General features: G+C 51.2%; 1 protein-coding gene across 1 annotated transcript in view; it reads left to right on the top strand.

Annotated features, from left to right (window-relative positions):
* The first annotated feature begins 640 nt into the window (after window positions 1–640).
* Window positions 641–18,569, top strand: part of LOC132483810 (bone morphogenetic protein 8B-like) — a 31,943-nt gene continuing 14,014 nt past the window's right edge. Inside the window, exon 1 of the mRNA XM_060089565.1 lies at window positions 641–977. Within this exon, the coding sequence (XP_059945548.1) occupies window positions 641–977 (337 nt within the window). The remainder of the gene's footprint in view (window positions 978–18,569) is intronic.

The following is an 18,569-nucleotide window of genomic DNA, read 5'->3' on the forward strand; positions in this document are numbered from 1 at the left end:
CACCAGGCCGAGTCCCCGCGCCCGTCCGACAGCGCGGCCAGCGGCGGGAGGGGAGCCCAGGACTATCGCGAGGCCCCCGACGGCGGGGCTAGGGATTTCTCGCCGACCACCTACCAGCGGGTCGCATCTCACGGTCGCCAACACCTGGCATCCAGAGCCCCTTCCTGGGGCGTCTGTTCCTTGGCCTTGGTCCCGCCGCTGTGCCCCCATTGGTCGGGTCCGGAGGGGGCGGGACCCGACGGCTGCAAGTTGGACTGAGAGAGGCCACCTCGGCCCGGGGCACGCGGCACAGACTGAGGGTCCGCGCCTCCCGGAGCCCGGCGGGAGCTCGCCCTCCGCCTCTGAGCTGAGCTGCCTCGGCAACAGCCGGACTGTCTGGCGCGGCGGCACAGACAGACTAGCCAACGGTCCCCGGTCCCCGGAGGAGCCCTTGCCCGAGGAGGTGCGGCCCCATCCGACTACCCGGAGCCATGACAGGCGCCGCGGGCCGGGCGCTCTAGGGACCGCGCTGCGTTCGCGGGGGACGCCCGCCCCGTCCCGCCGGCCCCAAGCCCGTCCCGCCGCTCGCCCTCGGGGAGGCCCCAGCCCCGGGCCCGGCCGGGAGCGGATGCGCGCGCGGTGAGGCCGCCCGGGTCCCGCCATGGCCGCGCGCCCCGGGCCGCTCTGGCTGCTGGGTCTGGCACTGTGCGCGCTGAGCGGCGGCGGCGCCTCTGGCCCGCGCCCCTCGCCCGGCTGCTCGCAACGGCGCCTGGGCCCGCGCGAGCGCCGCGACCTGCAGCGCGAGATCCTGGCGGTGCTCCGGCTGCCCGGGCGGCCCCGGCCCCGCGCGCCGCCCGCCGCCGCCCGGCTGCCCGCGTCCGCGCCGCTCTTCATGCTGGACCTGTATCGCGCCATGGCCGGCGATGACGACGAGGACGGCGGGACCCCCGAGCGGCGCCTGGGCCGCGCCGACCTGGTCATGAGCTTCGTCAACATGGGTGAGAGCGGGCCCGGGGTGGGCGGCGGCGACCTAGCGTGAAGGCGCGTGGGGGACGGCGGGCCGAGGGGCCCCTCGGGGGCTGAGCGCGGGCTGCGGGGGCGTGTGCGCCACCTCGGGCAGGGCGAGCGCCCTGCTGGGAGCGGGGAATGCCCTCGTCGTGGACAAGGAACCGCGGGAGGGAAAACCGCCCGGGTCAGGGCAGCGAAGTCTCAGGGGGGTGGGGGTCGGTGAGCTGCCGATCCGACAGGGACAGATGAGGGATGTGAGTCCCAGAGGCGTACATTCACCCGCGGCCAAACACACCCGATGGTAAGATTCATGTAGTGTCGGGGGACGCGGGCAGTGCCAGGAAGACAGTCTCGTCCTGGGGGGACAGATGAGTAAACAGAGGCTGTGATGCTGTCACGTTGATAAGGGCGGTACTGAAGAGAGGGACAAAGTTCAGCGTGGAAAACCCTGGTCACGTCATCAAAGCACCAGAGTAGAGGTGAGGACCCAGATGTTCTGAGTCCACAGCAGCCTCTTCCCTGGGCCACCCGGGGGTGGGGTGCTGCTGGGGGGTGGGACGGTGGGGAAGGAGTAGACTCTGAGCTCAGCGGGGCAGGGACTGTGGTCTTGTCACCCTGGGCGCACACCCGGGACTTGGCTTGTCATGGCATGAGTGTCCAGGCCATTGAATGACCTGATGGGCAGCTTGGACCCTCTTTGTCCTCCCAGGTAAAGCCCAGCTTTTCCTCTCTGCAGAAATTATACTCCAAATCGTGGAGCCATTTACCCTTAAAGTTCTCAAAGATAAGTTTTCCATTACTAAACTCTCTTTAATCTACATTCATGAACGTATGTCCCCCATCTGCTTTGCCTTCTGTCTGTGGCCAGTGAGGGGCAGGAGTCTGGGCTGAGACAGACACTAGGCTGGACCTGGGGACCCAAGGACTACAGCTCAGCCCCAGGTGGGGAGAAGCTTTGGGACCCAGAGCAGGGAGAGGACCCTTGCCATGGTCACCAGCCTCCCTTCACCTACAGCACCGCTCTTGACCCTCCCAACAACCCTGTTAGCGACATGATATTCATCCCCATCTCCCAGATGAGGACAGTGAAGCTCAGAGAGGCAGTGTCTTGCTCAGGACAATGTGGCCTCTATGTGGCCAAGCCAGGACAGGCCCAGGTTGTTTGGCCCTCCATCCAGTGCTCAGGGAGGTGACATTTCTGTGTCAGGAGGGCAGGCTTTCAAGGTGGAGAGAGCTTTCAGAGGGATTTCAGCAGAGGAACCCAGGGGTTAGAGTGACAGTAAGTTTTGTGGGTCTTCAGCCATTTGCCTCAAGGAGGCCCGTCCCCCCCCCAAACCAGAGCTTGTGATGGGCTCAGGTGGGGGAGCGAGCAGCAGGAGGCAGCTGTTAACCTCTATGGAGAGCCCAGTGCCAGGCACAGGACTTGGGCTGGCGGGTTCTAGATGCCACCTTCCTGGTTAGAGGGCAGGGGTGGGGACTTGGGACAGAGGAGACCACATGTGGAACTGAGGCTAGAGCTCCGTGCTGGGGTCATGCTGACCCCGGGCTCAGGACCAAGAAGAGCTGTGGATGCAGTCACCCTGAGAATGCCTCCAGGGGAGCCGTCCATCTGAATGAGTCACCGCCTAGCCCATGTCCCTCTTCCCCCAGCATCCCCTGGGGCAAGGGGTGCACAGCCCTGGTGGGAGCTGCTGCTGTGAGTCAAGCAGCACCCTGAGCTCAGGAGGAGCTGGTTGCCCTCCTGCTTCTGCTCTGTGATCTTAGGGAAGTCCCTTGCCCTCTCTGAGCCTCAGATCTCTCCTTGTAAAATGGGGCTCCTAGTGATCCATCCTCAGAGTTGTTGTGTGATAGGTTGGCAGAGGGGGAAGGGCAGAAAGTCAGCCCCCTTTTTAGGGTGAACCTGGCCCTGGTCAGTGCTGATACCAGACCCTCCCAGCTGCTGCTCAGCCTTGGTGTGGATGTGATGGAAATGTCCCCACATGTCTTATAGACATGTGAAACCCAGAAACAGATTTTTAAAGTCAACCAAAGGTGTTTCTGTTTTTGAATAAAAACTAGCATTTGAAGTTCCATAGTCCTATAAATACTCATTTCATCCATGCAGCAACTTGTGAAGCTGTTTTACCAGCCTCATTTCATGGGCTCAGAGAGGTTAAATAACCAACCCAGGGCCACACAGCACATCCATGGCATCATCCAGGCTGTGGATTCCGAATCCCAGTTTCTTCCCACACCACCTCTGTGTGTTTCATGAAGATCTAAGGCCTCTAACGCTGTGGATTAACAAGCAGATCTTTGTTCAGTGGAAGCCTGGCCTGTGGGCAGTCCAGCCAGCTGTCTGAGGGCCTTCTTTATTCTCACGTACTAATTGCACTAGTAAAACTCCTTCAGTTCGAGTAGTTTTAACTGGTAATTACCTAGGCTGATGTGGGGGATTAGAACCTACCAGGATTGTTTCCTCCTTTGGAGGCCCCGGCTCCAGGCCCCTGAAGGTCAGCAGCCCATGAACCACAGTGGAGTCTTACAGCAGAGTTGCTGTGGCATCCGCGCCCACGCCAAGGCTCCCACACCTGTTGGCTCCAGCTCCACCTCTGCTATTGGCCTCATCAGCTCCTGAGCAGCCAGCCGGGCCTGGTGCTTGCTGGGCCCCTGATCGTCAGTGGCACCTGTAGGACCCAGAGGCCTGGGCCTGCCGTCCAGGGGTCAGGCCTCTGCTTTTGAGCAGATGCTTTAGGAGCCGTGTCATGACTGACAGGGCCTGTGTTGGGGGCCAAGGCTGCGGTCAGAGCTGGGCCCTGCCTGGCCTGCCTGTCGATTTCCGCCTGTGGACTCTTGGCTCCCCTTGGCCAGGACACAGTGACGGGGCCAGTGCCCTCGAGGAGCAGACAGAGCCTGTCCCTGGTGCCGCCTGAGCTCAGGGGAGGAGGCCCTGATCTGGGAGGCAGCGCCCAGGTTCTTGTCCCTCCTGGGCCTGCCGTGGACTCCTGCACGTCCCGAGCCACATCCCTTCCCTTCTCTGGGCCTCTGCTTTCCTGTCCAGTCCACAGCGATGGTGTCAGAAAAACGAGGTGCCTCCCAGCTCCGGCCCTGTGGCTCCTCGGAGGCAGCTTCTCACACCACCACCCATCCCTCCGCCCAGCTCGGTGTGACTGGCTGGACCCCTGAGGGCCTCGGCCGGCCCAGCCAGCCCTGAGGGAGGGATGAGGCAGCAGAGACCACCTCTGCATGTTCCTCCTGAGCCCTTCTCCGCCTCCTCTCCTTGGAGCACCAGGTGCCCATGCTCTAGAGTGAGAAACCGAGGCACAAACAGCACTGCAGGCAGAAGTGCAGTCAGAACTGGATGGGCCGTCTTCACTCTTGTCCTGACCTTTCCCTGGACTGGACTAATTCACTCCCGTGATCCTGGGTGGCTGAGGACAGGGGTGCGGATGAGCTGAGGCTGTTGGATTCGGGAGATGCAGGGCTCAGTGCGAGCGCGGGACCTGGCCCGGGTCCTGCTCAGCCCCCTGACCTTCACCTCCGTGAGCCCCAGGGTCACTTTCTTTGGTTCTTTAGTAGGCAATTCTTGCATATTTTCCTGAATTCACTCCACAAATTGTCATGTAGTACCTGCTCTGTGCCAGGCTCCATTCTAGTTCCTGGAATATAACAGGGAATGAAACTAAGTCCCCCCTTGTGGAGCTGACCTTCCAGTGGGAGAGAGAGACAGATAACAGTACATCAGCCACAAGGTGATTGTCACGTGGTCTAGACAGTGACGCCTCTCTCTGGAAACCGGGAGCGGATGGACAGTGGGAGGGCAGGCAGGACTGGGCTGGGGGTTCTGACCTGGGACTCAACAGAATTTGCATCTTGACTCCACCCACTGCTCTCAGTGTGATCTGGATTTTCAGTCCACCTCTAGGAACCTCAGTCTTCTCCTCTGTAAAATGGAGATACTCACAGTACCCACCCTAGGGGCTGTTCAGGGATTGTGTGAGATGACACCCAGGGATGACCACATGCCCAGAACCTCCATGTCTGTCCTTTCATTTCATCTCACATTTACTGTCACATCTTTGTTTAATAAGAGGACAGTGAGGCTCAGAGAAGCTAGGTGGTTTTCCCAAGGCCACACAGCTGGTCAATTCCCTGCCTGCACATCTTCTGCTCTTGTCCTACACCGAAGTGGCCTCTCCCCGAGTCCAGGGGCCATCGTTAGGTGCAGTACATGCTGCTGAATGTGACTGTGTTGAATGTGTGTTGTAAACTGAGAATCCTGTTTTTAAAGTGTCTTTATTGCTTTGGGGTTTACAAATAATGCATGCTCATTGTACAAAATTCAGACCACAGAGGAACATATAACACGAGTGCCCCTGGGAACCCTATTTCTACCAGCCAATCTCCTTAGGCAGCCACTTTCTGATTTCTATCACAAAACATTCCTTTGATCTGTTCTTGAACTTCGTGTGAATGGAATCATACAGTACCTACTCTGGGTCTAGTCTTTCACACAACATATTTTCTTGAAATTCATCCATGCTTTTGTTATGTATGTTGTTCTCATATAAATGAGTTGTTTGCCTTGCAAACCATTCTTATTAAGGAACATTTGGGTTGTTTCCAATTTTTGGTTGTTCATAAAGCTATCTGGACGTGCTTGTACACATTCCTCTGTGGATATATTAAACCTGGATTTTCATCCTGACTCTGCCACTGGGGAGCTGTGCGACATCACACAGTTTCCTTTTAAAGTCTCTGCACCTCATTTCCTCACCTTTAAAACAAGGTTCATAAGGGCTACCTCCCAGGGTTGTGTAGGACTAAGTGAAACATGCAGTCAGGCCAGCCTCATGCCTGCCACACGGTAGGAGAATAATAAATGGGAGCTGATATATTGCGTCCTACTTCCGTGCCTTTGCTCACACTGTACCCTCTGCATAGTATATACTCGCCCCCATTTCTTCTTTTAAAAGGGATGGGCAGGGCTTCCCTGGTGGCGCAGTGGTTGAGAGTCCGCCTGCCGATGCAGGGGACACGGGTTCGTGCCCCGGTCTGGGAAGATCCCACATGCCGCGGAGCGGCTGGGCCCGTGCGCCATGGCCGCTGAGCCTGTGCGTCCGGAGCCTGTGCTCTGCAACGGTAGAGGCCACAACAGTGAGAGGCCCGCGTACCGCAAAAAAAAAAAAAAAAAAAAGGAATGGGCAGGGTTTTCCATAAGTCTCACTCCTCCTACTGCTCCACCCCCGAAGAGACAGACTCCTTCCATGATTAGAGCCCTCAGCCTTGCTCGTCTGGATTCCTTAGGATTCTGCCTGTCTGATCTGGGGGCACATCTAACCCCTCTTTCTGCTACTCCCCAGGAAACCATGAATAACCTGAGAACAGGGACCAAATATGCGTCTCATGGCAACCCCCAGACTGTACCCCCTGCCCCCGCATGGCCACAGGGCAGCCTGGCAAAGTTGAGGGAAAGAGGAAGGCAGTGGGAAAGCAGGGAGTGCCCAGAGCCAGGCGAAGGAGGCTGGGCCTGGGCGGGTGGCACAGAAGCAGGGCCAGCCTCCCCGTCTTTGCAGACACCCTGTCCCTCCCCTGGGACCCGAGTCCCTGCAGGACCCTGCCTGGAGGACAGTGGCCTCAGCAGGCCACCTCTTAGCCACCTGTTCATGAAAGAATCTTGTGAACAGGTGACCATCCTCCCATCTCAGAATTGCCACCCAGAGGTAGTCCAGGGCCACTCATTTTACATGGGCTCCAAGTCTGCAAAGTTCACATGTCAGGTTAATCCAGGCCCCTAACCTGACACATGACCCCCAGCAAGTCCCTGCTCCCCTGGGCCTCAGTTTCCCATCTATGCAGGGTTGCCCCGAAGACCTTTCCAGCTCCCACAAAAGAATGTGTCCCCCACCCTCTCTGCCCACTAATGGGGCTCCTCCAGGGCTGAGGCACAGGGTGGGAGGACAACCGCCGCTCCTCACGGGCACCCATTCTCCACGGGAGAGAGGGGATGTGTCACCGTGACCACGTCTTTCTGGAAAGCCCCACAGTTCAGGTCTTTCCTGGGTTTGAACTGGAGGAACCGCATCCTTCTTGCTCACATCTCCTTGGATCTATTTTTGGCCTTGGCGGGCTTGATGTGGTGCAGTGGGCAGGTTGTTCCCTTTTAATTTGGGCTCTGAAGCCGGCCGAGGCCTGGACCAGTAATTATAAGCACAGAGCCATTTATGGAAACAGCTCTTGAAAAAGTCAGTAATGAGAACTGACTAAAAATACCCCCAGCAGTGAAGCGGGGGGCCTGCTCTGGGCAGCGCTGAGATTCCTGGGCGGGAGGAAGCCCTGAAGAGGCAGAACCGGGAGGTGATGGATTCTGCAGCTCACTCGGGACCCGCACGGGCCGTGGAGACCCGGGTGTTTCCTTAGGTCTGAGGGGCCCCTCGGCCTTGTTACCAGCAGGACCAGCCAGACGGGCCCAGCCCATCTGCCTCCGGGGCCCCGAGGGAGCCTGTCCTCCACCTCGGGGTCCGGGCCGTGAACGGAGGCGAGTCCCACAGTAAAGTGAGAACGTGGGTGGCTTGGGTTGGAAACCCTTGGTGACGCGGAAGCCACTCCCAGACCAGCAGGACACCCCAGCCCAGGGGCTGCGCTGCTGGATGCTGAGCCGCTGTCCTGGGGACCAGGAGCCCTTGGGATGAGGGGCCGGGCATCCCCTCTCTGGGCCCCCGGGACATGAGGGGCTGGATGAGCAGACTGCTGAGGCCTCCCGTTTCCACCCCACACTGTTCAGTCTCTGTCCTCAAATTGGTCACCGTCCAGAGGGCAGATGAACCGGGGACGGGGACCCCCGGAACAGGGAAAGGGAGAGACCGGCAGGCTGATGTGTGTGGGGTCAGAGGCGAGCAAGGGGGCTTTCACAGCTGGACCGAGAAGAAAGTAGCCTTTATACTTGGCGGAATGGGGCAACCCCGGAGAGAGCGGCTTCGAGGAGGGACTCCAGGGGGAGGGTGTTTGCACCAGAAGGCCCAGGAGGCCATGAGGATGGGCAGGGCCAGCCTGTGTGGGTGAGGGGCGGTGGCTGGACAGCAGAGCCAAGCGTAAGACCCTCCCATGGGCCCTGAGGGGCTGGGGAAGGGTTTGAGGGCAGGAAGGACTGTCAGGTCAGAAGATGCCATTCTGTCTCTCTTTCTAAAAACTTTATTGAAGTATAATTGATTTACAGTGTTGTGTTAATTTCTGCTGTACAGCAAAGTGATTCAGTTATATATATTCTTTTTGATATTCTTTTCCATGAAAGTTTATCACAGATGTTGAATATAGTTCCCTGTGCTATACAGTAGGACCTTGCTGTTTATCCATCCTGTATATAATAGTCTACATCTGCTAATCCCGAACTCCCAATCCTTCCCTCCCCCATGCCCCCTTGGCAACCACAAATCTATTCTCTATGTCTGTGAGTCTGTTTCATAGATAAGTTCATTTGTGTCATATTTTAGAGTCAACGTATAAGTGATATGGTATTTGTCTTTCTCTTTCTGACTTACTTTGCTTAGTATGATAATGTTTAGGTCCATCCATGTTGCTGTAATGGCATTATTTTGTTCTTTTTTATATATATATACCTCATGTTCTGTATCCTTTCATCTGTTGATAGACATTTAGGTTGTTTCCATGTCTTGGCTATTGTAAATAGTGCTGTTGTGAATATAGGGGTGCATGTATCTTTTCAGATTATAGTTTTGTCTGGATATATGCGTAGGAAGAGAATTGCTGGATCATATGGTAGTTCTATTTTTAGTTTCTTAAGGAACCTCCATACCGTTCTCCACAGTGGCTGCACCAATTTACATTCCCACCAACAGTGCACGAGGGTTCCCTTTTCTCCACACCCTCTCCAGCATTTATTATTTGTAGACTTTTTAATGATGTCCATTCTGACCAGTGTGAGGTGGTACTGCATTGTAGTTTTGATTTGTATTTCTCTAATAATTAGTGATGATGATTATCTTTTCATGTGTCTATTGGATATATGTCTTCTTTGGAGAAATGTCTATTTAGGTATTCTGCCCATTTTTTGATTGGGTTGTTTGTTGGGGGTTTTTTTGTGTGTGTTATTGAATTGTATGAGCTGTTTATAAATTTTGGAAATTAAGCTCTTATTGGTCCCATCATTTGCAAATATTTTCTCCCAGTCCAGTCCATAGGTGGCTGTCAAAGTTTCCTTTTTTTTTTTTTTGGCTGTGACGTGCAGCATGTGGCATCTTAGTTCCCCAACCAGCAATCGAACCCAAGCTCCCTGCAGTGGAAGCACGTAGTCTTAACCACTGGACCACCAGGGAAGCAGATTCCATTCTCTTAATAGGCATGCTGAACTGGAAGAAGAGGGTGTCTTTTGAAACAAGATAAATTTTAGTCAGAAACAAGACAGATTTGGGTTGTCTCAGTGACTCTAAATTTGGTCCAGGGCACAAAAATAGCCCAAGCCTTTATTGGTGTCAGGCTGGCGGATACAGGGTGTGACACCTGGAGATCTAGCCTTTGTGGAGGGTGCAGCCCTCAGACCTGGGAAGGCAGAACATGGACGGTGGCCGTGATGGTGGAGGCTGCCTCTTGCCCCCGGCAGGCTCTTCCTGCAAATGTGGGATCTGGAGGCCTTTTTATCAGAGGCTGGAGGAGAAGGCCGAGGGTCTGAAACTGCTTATTTTCCTAGAGCCACAATAAAGGGTTAAGAAAGTAAACACTCTGACTGCTTCCCCAAGCAGAGCTTTGTAGAAAAGAAGGTACCTGTGGAACCAGAAGTGGCATTGTGCGTCCCCAGTGCTGGGCCCATCCCTCACCGCTCAGGTATCTCAATGGAGCTGGATGTCAAGAGTCTCTGTTGGCTTCAGGAAACTACAAGTGGCTTCCAACCCACCTCACAGGGTCATGAAGTGTCATAGCATCAGCAAGAGTTGAACTTTATTAAATTCTTCCTAGGTCACAGAACTTCTTTGAATCACTGTGATGAATTCTTGAAGGCTGAGAAGTAGGATTTATTGTACATGAACTGGCCTTGCTTGTCACTCCAGCCTCATCTTGGACACCTAGACCCTGGACCACTAGAACCCAGCCCTGTGGACCTCCTGGATGTTTCTCAAAGATTCAGGGCCTTTGCATTTGTGGTTTCATCTGCCTGGAAGGCTCTTCCACCACCTCTTCACGTGACTGCTTTTTCTTCCTCCTCCAGACTTGACTATTTATTTCCCTCATTTAGCCAGGGTTTAGAAGAGTGAATTGATTCCTAACATTCTGCAAAGGCGGTGGTTCTCAGTCTCCCAGGAGACATTTGGCAATATCTGGAGACATTTTTGGTTGTCACAGCTGGGGAAGGGAAGGTGGTGCCACCGGCATCCAGTGTGCAGAGGCCAGGGATGCTACTAAATAGTCTACAATACACTGTACAGTCACCCACAGCAAAGAAAGAATTATCATCTGGCCCAAAATGTCAATAGTGCCAAGTTTGAGAAATTCTGTCCAAAGATGACCAACGCTGCTGCTGCTGACCTAATAGATGTTAATATACGTGATACTTTTCCATCTATTACAGTTCTCTCTGATGCTCAAATTGTCCCTTCCATGGCTCTTATGAAGCCTCTTCAGGTTAGCTTCAGAGTACTTTTAACTTTCTCCTAGGAGGTTCAGGGAGCTTCCTTGCCTTCTGGGATGAGATGTTCCAGGCTGTGCTTATGCGTTTCCTGCCCTGGGTCAGAAATGGGTCATTTCTCTAAGAGCCCTGGTGCCTTGTGGTGGAGTTGATCATTTAAGACTACACTCGGGGGCTTTCCTGGTGGCGCAGTGGTTGAGAGTCCGCCTGCCGATGCAGGCGACACGAGTTCATGCCCCGGTCCGGGAAGATCCCACATGCCGCGGAGCGGCTGGACCCGTGAGCCATGGCCGCTGAGCCTGCGCGTCCGGAGCCTGTGCTCCGCAACGGAAGAGGCCACAACAGTGAGAGGCCCACGTACCACAAAAAAAAAAAGACTACACTCGGGGCATTAGAGCTCCCCACTGTCCCTCCTTGGCCACCATTTCTAGACTTTTTCAGTGGACAGAGCTAGGGAATATGTATTTTCTAAGAGAAAAAAGTCACGAGTTCAAACAAATATTTCCTTTTTTAAAAAAATTATTATTTTTTGGCTGCGCCGGGTGGCATGCAGGATCTTAGTTCCCTGATCAGGGATCAAACTGGTGCCCCCTGCAATGGAAGTGTGGAGTCTTAACCACTGGACCACCAGGGAATTCCCCAAACTAATATTTCTTCTTCTTTTTAAAAAAAATATTTATTTATTTTATTTTTGGCTGCGTCGGGTCTTAGTTGCCCCACGCGGGATCTTCACTGCAGCATGTGGGATCCTCTGCTGTGGCGTGCGGGCTCCTCTTTCTTTGTGGCCCGCTCAGTAGTTGTGCGAGCGAGCTTAGTTGCCCCGCGGCATGTGGGATCTTAGTTCCCCAACCAAGGATCAAACCTGCGTTCACTGAATTTGAAGGCGGATTCTTAACCACTGGACCATGAGGGAAGTCCCCAAATATTTCTTTTTTTTTTTTTTTTTTTATTGCGCTACGCGGGCCTCTCACTGTTGTGGCCTCTCCCGTTGCGGAGCGCAGGCTCAGTGGCCATGGCTCACAGGCCCAGCCGCTCCGCGGCATGTGGGATCTTCCCAGACCGGGACACGAACCCGTGTCCCCTGCATCGGCAGGCAGACTCTCAACCACTGCGCCACCAGGGAAGCCCAATATTTCTTTTTTTTAATTTTTTTTTATATTGGAGTATAGTTGATTAACAATATTGTCAGGTGTACAGCAAAGTGATTCAGTTATACATACACGTGTCTATTCTTTTTCAAGTTCTTTTCCCATTTAGATTATTACAGAATATTGAGCAGAGTTCCCTGTGCTATACAGTTGGTCCTTGTTGGTTATCTGTTTTAAATATAGCAGTATATGTATATGTCAATCCCAAACTCCCAATCTATCCCTCAAACTAATATTTCCAATTCAAGCTTAGGATTATAGACTTACTTAAATTCTTTTTTTTTATATTTTATATTTCTATTTTCTTTTGCACTGAATAATTTGGTCCTAACAACATTAATATGATAGTCGTTTACTTTATCCTACAAGTATATATATATAACTTATATATATTATATATATAAATATGTTATATCCTACACGTATAATAGGTATAGAATAACATCATCATAGCAATATGATTACTGAAAAATTAAGATTTATTTTTAGTTTATTTTGCCCTTAAGCTATCCCACTAGGGATATACAGTCAAATTACTCTGTTTGAAAATAACTTGAAATAATTCCTCACTGTGTGGGTAAGCCACCAACTCAATATACCCACCATTTATTTACTTTATTCTGCATTTTAGTCTTAGGTATTACTCTTTGTTTTTTGAATTATTCTTGTTTTATACTTATGTGAAATATTTACAAAATTTACAAAGCAAGGGACATTCAGAGAGGCCTGGCTTCCATGCCTGTCTCCTACACTCTGTCTCTGTTCTCTTCCTCCAGCAAAAGATAATTACATTTTTTAAGTTGAAATATAGTGGACATATAATATTATGTTTCAAGTATACTACATAGTGATTTGACATTTGCACACATTATGAAATGATCACTGTAAGTCTAGTAACCATCTGTCCCCATACAAAGTTATTACAATATTATTTACCATATTCTTTATGCTGTATATTACACCCCATGACTTATTTATTATAATAACTGCAGATTTGTACCTCTTAATCCCCTTCACCTATTTCACCCACTCCAACTATTTTTTTTTTTTTTTTTTTTTTTTTTTTTTCTTTTTGCTGTATGCAGGCCTCTCACTGTTGTGGCCTCTCCCGTTGAGGAGCACAGGCTCCGGATGCGCAGGCCCAGCGGCCATGGCTCACGGGCCCAGCCGCTCCGCGGCATATGGGATCCTCCCAGACCGGGGCACGAACCCGTATCCCCTGCATCGGCAGGCGGACTCTTAACCACTGCGCCACCAGGGAGGCCCTCCAACTATTTTTTAATTAATTTATTAGTTTGTAGTTTATCTCCGTTTTAAAAATACAATTACATATATACGAACCTATGATGTGTATGCATTTTTATAATATTTTTATTTTGACCTGTTCTTAGATAAAAGGTATATTATCTGTACTGTTCACCTTAGTTCTCTTTTAAAAAACTGTCTCCTGGAGATCACTTTATTGCAGAATATAGATGATCTCTTTGTTCTAATTTACAGCTGTTTAGCACCCCATCATGAAGAAGTACCATGGTTCATTTATTCCATCTTCTGTTGATAGACATTTGGGTTGTTTCCAGTCTTTTTCTGTAACAAGTTACAAAATTGGGTCATAACAAATAGTCTTATATGTACATCTTTTTATATTTTTGTGAGTGTGTCTTTGGGGCAATTTCTTAGAAATGAGATGTTTGGGTCAAAACATGTATAATTTTGCTAGATATTGCCAGATTCCCCTTCATAGGGATTATGCCATTTTGCGTTCCTGCCAGCAATGCACGAGTGCTTGATCCAGTCTTAGAGTGTCTTTCTGGGAAGATTTCTCCAAAGTACCGCATCTAAAGTAAGCCCACACTGGGGCCTTCCCTGGTGGCACAGTGGTTGGGAATCCACCTGCCAATGCAGGGGACACGGGTTTGAACCCTGATCCAGGAAGATCCCACATGCCACAGAGCAGCTAAGCCCGTGCGCCACAACTACTGAGCCTGCGCTCTAAAGCCCGTGAGCCACATCTACTGAGACCACATGCCACAACTACTGAAGCCCATGCACCTAGAGCCTGTGCCCCGCAACAAGAAAAGCCACCACAATGAGAAGCCCACGCACCCCACAACAAAGAGTAGCCCCCACTCACTGTAACTAGAGAAAGCCCACATGCAGCAAGGAAGACACAATGCAGCCAAAAATAAATAAATTAAATAAATTTATTTTAAAAAAATAAAGTAACCCCACACTGAACTGGAACTAAAGGTATAACTCCAATTTTTAAAATAGATATATCCAGAAAAATAGAAATAAATACAGATGTGTGTTTATGCATGGGTTAGTATACACACATATATTTCCTAGCTCTGTCCACTGAGAGCGCCTAAAAGCATGACACTTTATTTTAATGAGTACTCCCTGTGCTCAGAGCTTGGTGTTTAAATCCCCATTCTATAAATGGTAAATGAAATGAACCAGAGCTCCTTGGAGAAGTTACTGATGTCAGCGGTGGGGAATGGGGAATCACAAGATGGGCCTGGAGCATCTGGTGGTGCCAGACAATTAGGAAGTACTCAAAAAAAGGATGGGGAGGGGGGCATGTCAAAGGGACAAGGGGCCCACACAAAGATGCTCCCAATGGGCAAAGCTAGAACAATCTGAGCAACAATTGTATTGGATTATAACCCATAGAATAAATGAAATATCCGTGAACCCATAATGATATAAATAAATAACAGAATAATTATGGGAAGAAGGGCAAGTCTTCCTTTCAAAAGAATTCCAATTAATAAAAGTAGAGGGAGGGGCTTCCCTGGTGACGCAGTGGTTGAGAGTCCGCCTGCCGACGCAGGGGACACAGGTTCGTGCCCCGGTCCGGGAGGATCCCACATGCCATGGAGTGGCTGGGCCCGTGAGCCATGGCTGCTGAGCCTGCGCATCCGGAGCCTGTGCTCCGCGACGGGAGAGGCCACAGCGGTGAGAGGCCCGCATACCGCAAAAAAAAAATATAAATAATAAATAATAAAAGTAGAGGGAAAGAAGGAAATAGAAAATCACTATTGCAGATATTACAGTGATAATTGCTAAAATTAGTGGGCAAAAGTTTGAGGAGAAATATACGTGCAAATCTCAAAATCTCTCCCTAAAGATATTTATTATTTCCAAAAGAAAAATAATGACATTACAGTGAAGATACCTGGCAGATACCACCTTAACCAAAGAATTAGTTACCATCACTAGTAATAATACATATTGACATTATATCACCCAATTTGACGTGCTTAGAAGAGGACACAAATTCCAAGGTGGATTTCTCCAAAATCTGTAACTTCAATCTAATAATGAGAAAACATCAGCTAAACCCAAATTGAGGGACAGCCTACAAAATACCTGACCAGTGCTGTTCCTAAGAAAGGGCATGAAAGACAGGGAATGGCTTAGCACTTGTTACAGGTCAGAGCACATCAGGGAGACCTAACAATGAAATGTGATGTGGGATCCAGGATTGAATCCTGGAACAGAAAAAGGACATAAGTCGGAAAACCGGCAAAATTCTAGAAAAGTCTGTAGTGTACTTAATAATATCGTACCAATATCAATTTCCTGGTTTTGGTCATTAAGCTGTGCTTTGGTTATGTAAGATGGTTATCATTAGGGAAAGCTGGGTAAAGAGTATATGGGGGCTTCCCTCGTGGCGCAGTGGTTGAGAGTCCGCCTGCCGATGCAGGGGATGCGTGTTCGTGCCCCGGTCCGGGAAGATCCCACACGCGGCGGGGCCCGTGAGCCATGGCCGCTGAGCCTGCGCGTCCAGAGCCTGTGCTCCGCGACGGGAGAGGCCCCAACAGTGAGAGGCCCGCGTACCGCAAAAAAAAAAAAAAAAAAAAGAGTATATGGGAAGTTTCTTGCAACAATTTTCTCTGAATCTAAATAATCTAAAATTACTACAAAATAAAGTTAGAAACATAAAGTAACCCCACACGCCCTCCCTGCATTATCCGCAATCCCACCTCTCTCTTGGTGTCCTTCACACGGCTTATCACATACAATGACTTTGTTTGTTCACTCTTTCCTACCTGACTTCCCCCCTGCACATAAACTTCACAGGCACAGGGCCACAGTCTCCCCAGTGCCTAAATACTGACTTGTGTTCAATAAGCACTGCTTTCAAATGTGTTGCATACACAAATTAATTAGTATTCCTAGATGTGCCCGGGAAAAATGAAGGGAAAAGTGAGTGTTCTAGAAGACCTCCAGAGCATGAGAAGGCAGCAGAGTCAGGCACTTCTCCCACGTGCCCAAAGGTGAACTTATAGGACCCCCCCCACCCCCACCAGATTAGGAATTCCTACCCCAGATTCTGCAGAGAGGGGGAATAATTTACTATCCTCTTGCTTCAAACATCAGCAGTCCCCCCAGGACGACCACAGAGAGCGGATTCTTGGCAGGACTTAGATGGCCAGGATCCAGAACATAGGCCAGGCAGGGAGCACCCCTTTCCCTGCACCCCCCAGCCTGTCTTAATCTGCCAGGGGACCCGGGAATGAACTTGCCAATTCCACAACCTGCAGCAAATTTTACCAGGAAAACCCAAGAAATCACATTGTGCAGACCTTGGCCTTTCCCCTAAATTCCCTCTACAGAGCATCCCACAGTAGCAGCGGGGCAGGAAGCAGGGAACTGCCAACTCCAAGGTGGAGGGCTTATGCTGTTTGGTAGCCTTGGACGGTGGAGGGCCACTGCAGTGAAAAGGAGCCCAGATGGGAGCCAGGACTCCTGGGCTCTGTCTCCACGTGTGCGTAAAAGTGAGAGGAGACTGTATGCAGTGATCTGTCCTTTGAGCTCTGATGTTTTGGAATCTTCAGCACTTTCATAAAGAAGGGGTCAGTTTTTGCATTGTGCCCGAGCTGGAACACAGTGGCTGGTACCACTGGCATTGCTGAAGGGCTGCCTCTCCAGGCCTGGGCATGTTTGGGAGATTCCAGACTTTGGTTATAGGGGAAGGTGGAGGCTGGGCATGAATGTGCACCAAAAAGGAAATGCTCCTGAAAAATAGGTTAGAAGCATTTGCTGGACCATACCAAGTGCGGCCACAGTAGCAGACAGGGCTTTTTACACTTTAATTTCAATTTCATCTCTGTATCAAACATTTTGCAGATGTGGATTCCGAGGCCCACAGGATCGAGTGTCTTCACAAAGGTCAGGCAGGTGGAAAGAAGGCAATTTGAAGCCATTCAAATGCCTTTCAGATGCATTGATATATTTTTATTTTATATAATCTTTCATTTCATACTTTTATTTAGAGGAAGAAAACTGAATGTCTCTCTTTTCTCTTCCATAGCTTTGGAGTCTCACACATGAAACTCCCGATGGAGCTGGCAGGATGTTATTACTTTGATATGTCAGTTAAGTTAGGAAATTAGAGGTCAACACCCCTCCCACCTCCTAAGGAATGGCCATCCCTCCTATCCCATGATCCCTGTCCTTTCTGAAGCCCTTTCCCAGCCTTATGTGGAAAGGATCCTAGGATCCCCACTTCCCAGATGAGCAGACTGAGGCCACCCAGGGTAAGTACCTGATTGCTGACAGGGTCAGGGCTGGGACCAGAAGCCCCAGCTGCAGGTCAGAGCATCTACCCTTCTCAATGCTGTTTTAGTGGCTAAAGCAGGGGCAGCCAGCCCAGGAACTACCATAGGGGACATCCAGGTCCCAACAAATGCTGTTTCTTAACACCAGCTTTTGAGAAACATCTTCCCCTAATCCACAGAAGCAACTACTGAAAAGCTGTACATTCACGTGCTTCCAGCAAAGAAATGGGGTGGTCTCCTTTGGCTAGCTACAGTAATGTCCAGTTTAATGATGCATCCCAGAAGTTTTATCAATTTCCAATGAAAATCATTTTCCTAAAAATGTCCCACCTCTAATGCTTGCCTGGAACACTGGGACAGGCAGTTTCCTGTGCTGGAACTATTGGGCAGGGGTGGGGGGTTGGTGGGGGCAGTTATCGATTTCACGAACCCACAGGACAGCAGATTGGAGCTGAGGTCAGTCCAGGTGAAGAGGGCTCGACCCAGCACTGGCGGGCCCCCAGGTCAGCAAGGGAGGGAGGCCACAGAGCTTGGTGCCTGCAGGAGCTGGCAGGTTTGTGGTTGTTCCCTCAGTCCTGGATCCAACATGAGTCAGTGTCAGGCCTGCAGACAGAGGCTCCCAGTGACCCACCAAGGGTCACCCACTGTGCCTTGGGGTCAGATATACTTAAGAATGCTTTGAGAGGGGTCGGGCTCAGGGCGTGGCTGAGTGACCCCTCCTTATTCTCGGGGCCACACCCTGTGACAGCCAACAGCCTGGACCTATTTCATCCTGCAGATCAGGGATGCTTACACAGCCATGTAACCGAGGTGGTCTCTGCAGTTACCAAATCCACAGAAATTGTCCCCAAAGCTCTGTGTGTGAGTGTGTAAGGAGGAGGGGACTCTTGTGGTGATATTCATGGCGAGCATCACTCGGCAAAGGTCCAGAACCCTGCCCTCCACATCCTGCCTCTGTGGGAGGACCCAGATCCGTCCTGTGTCATGCTGCCCCTGAAACAGTGTGGCTTGTAGGTGGGCATTTGCTGCAGGTCCAGCACCCTGTCAGATGATGGAGGCTCTATTTTCCCTCCTCCCTGGTCAGGGGATGAAACGCCCATCTCCTGCCCAAACATGTGTCCACTGGCCCCGCCCAGCACAGCCCATCCATCACCGGACCAGGTCTCCACTGCAAGGACAGGAAGTGCTCCCCCATCCGCCTCTGCCACCAGCCTGGTGACTTGTGGTCTCTGAGTACAGTAGTCAGAG

Source organism: Mesoplodon densirostris, chromosome 2, assembly GCF_025265405.1.
Source record: "Mesoplodon densirostris isolate mMesDen1 chromosome 2, mMesDen1 primary haplotype, whole genome shotgun sequence".
In the NCBI taxonomy this organism is placed as follows: domain Eukaryota; kingdom Metazoa; phylum Chordata; class Mammalia; order Artiodactyla; family Ziphiidae; genus Mesoplodon; species Mesoplodon densirostris.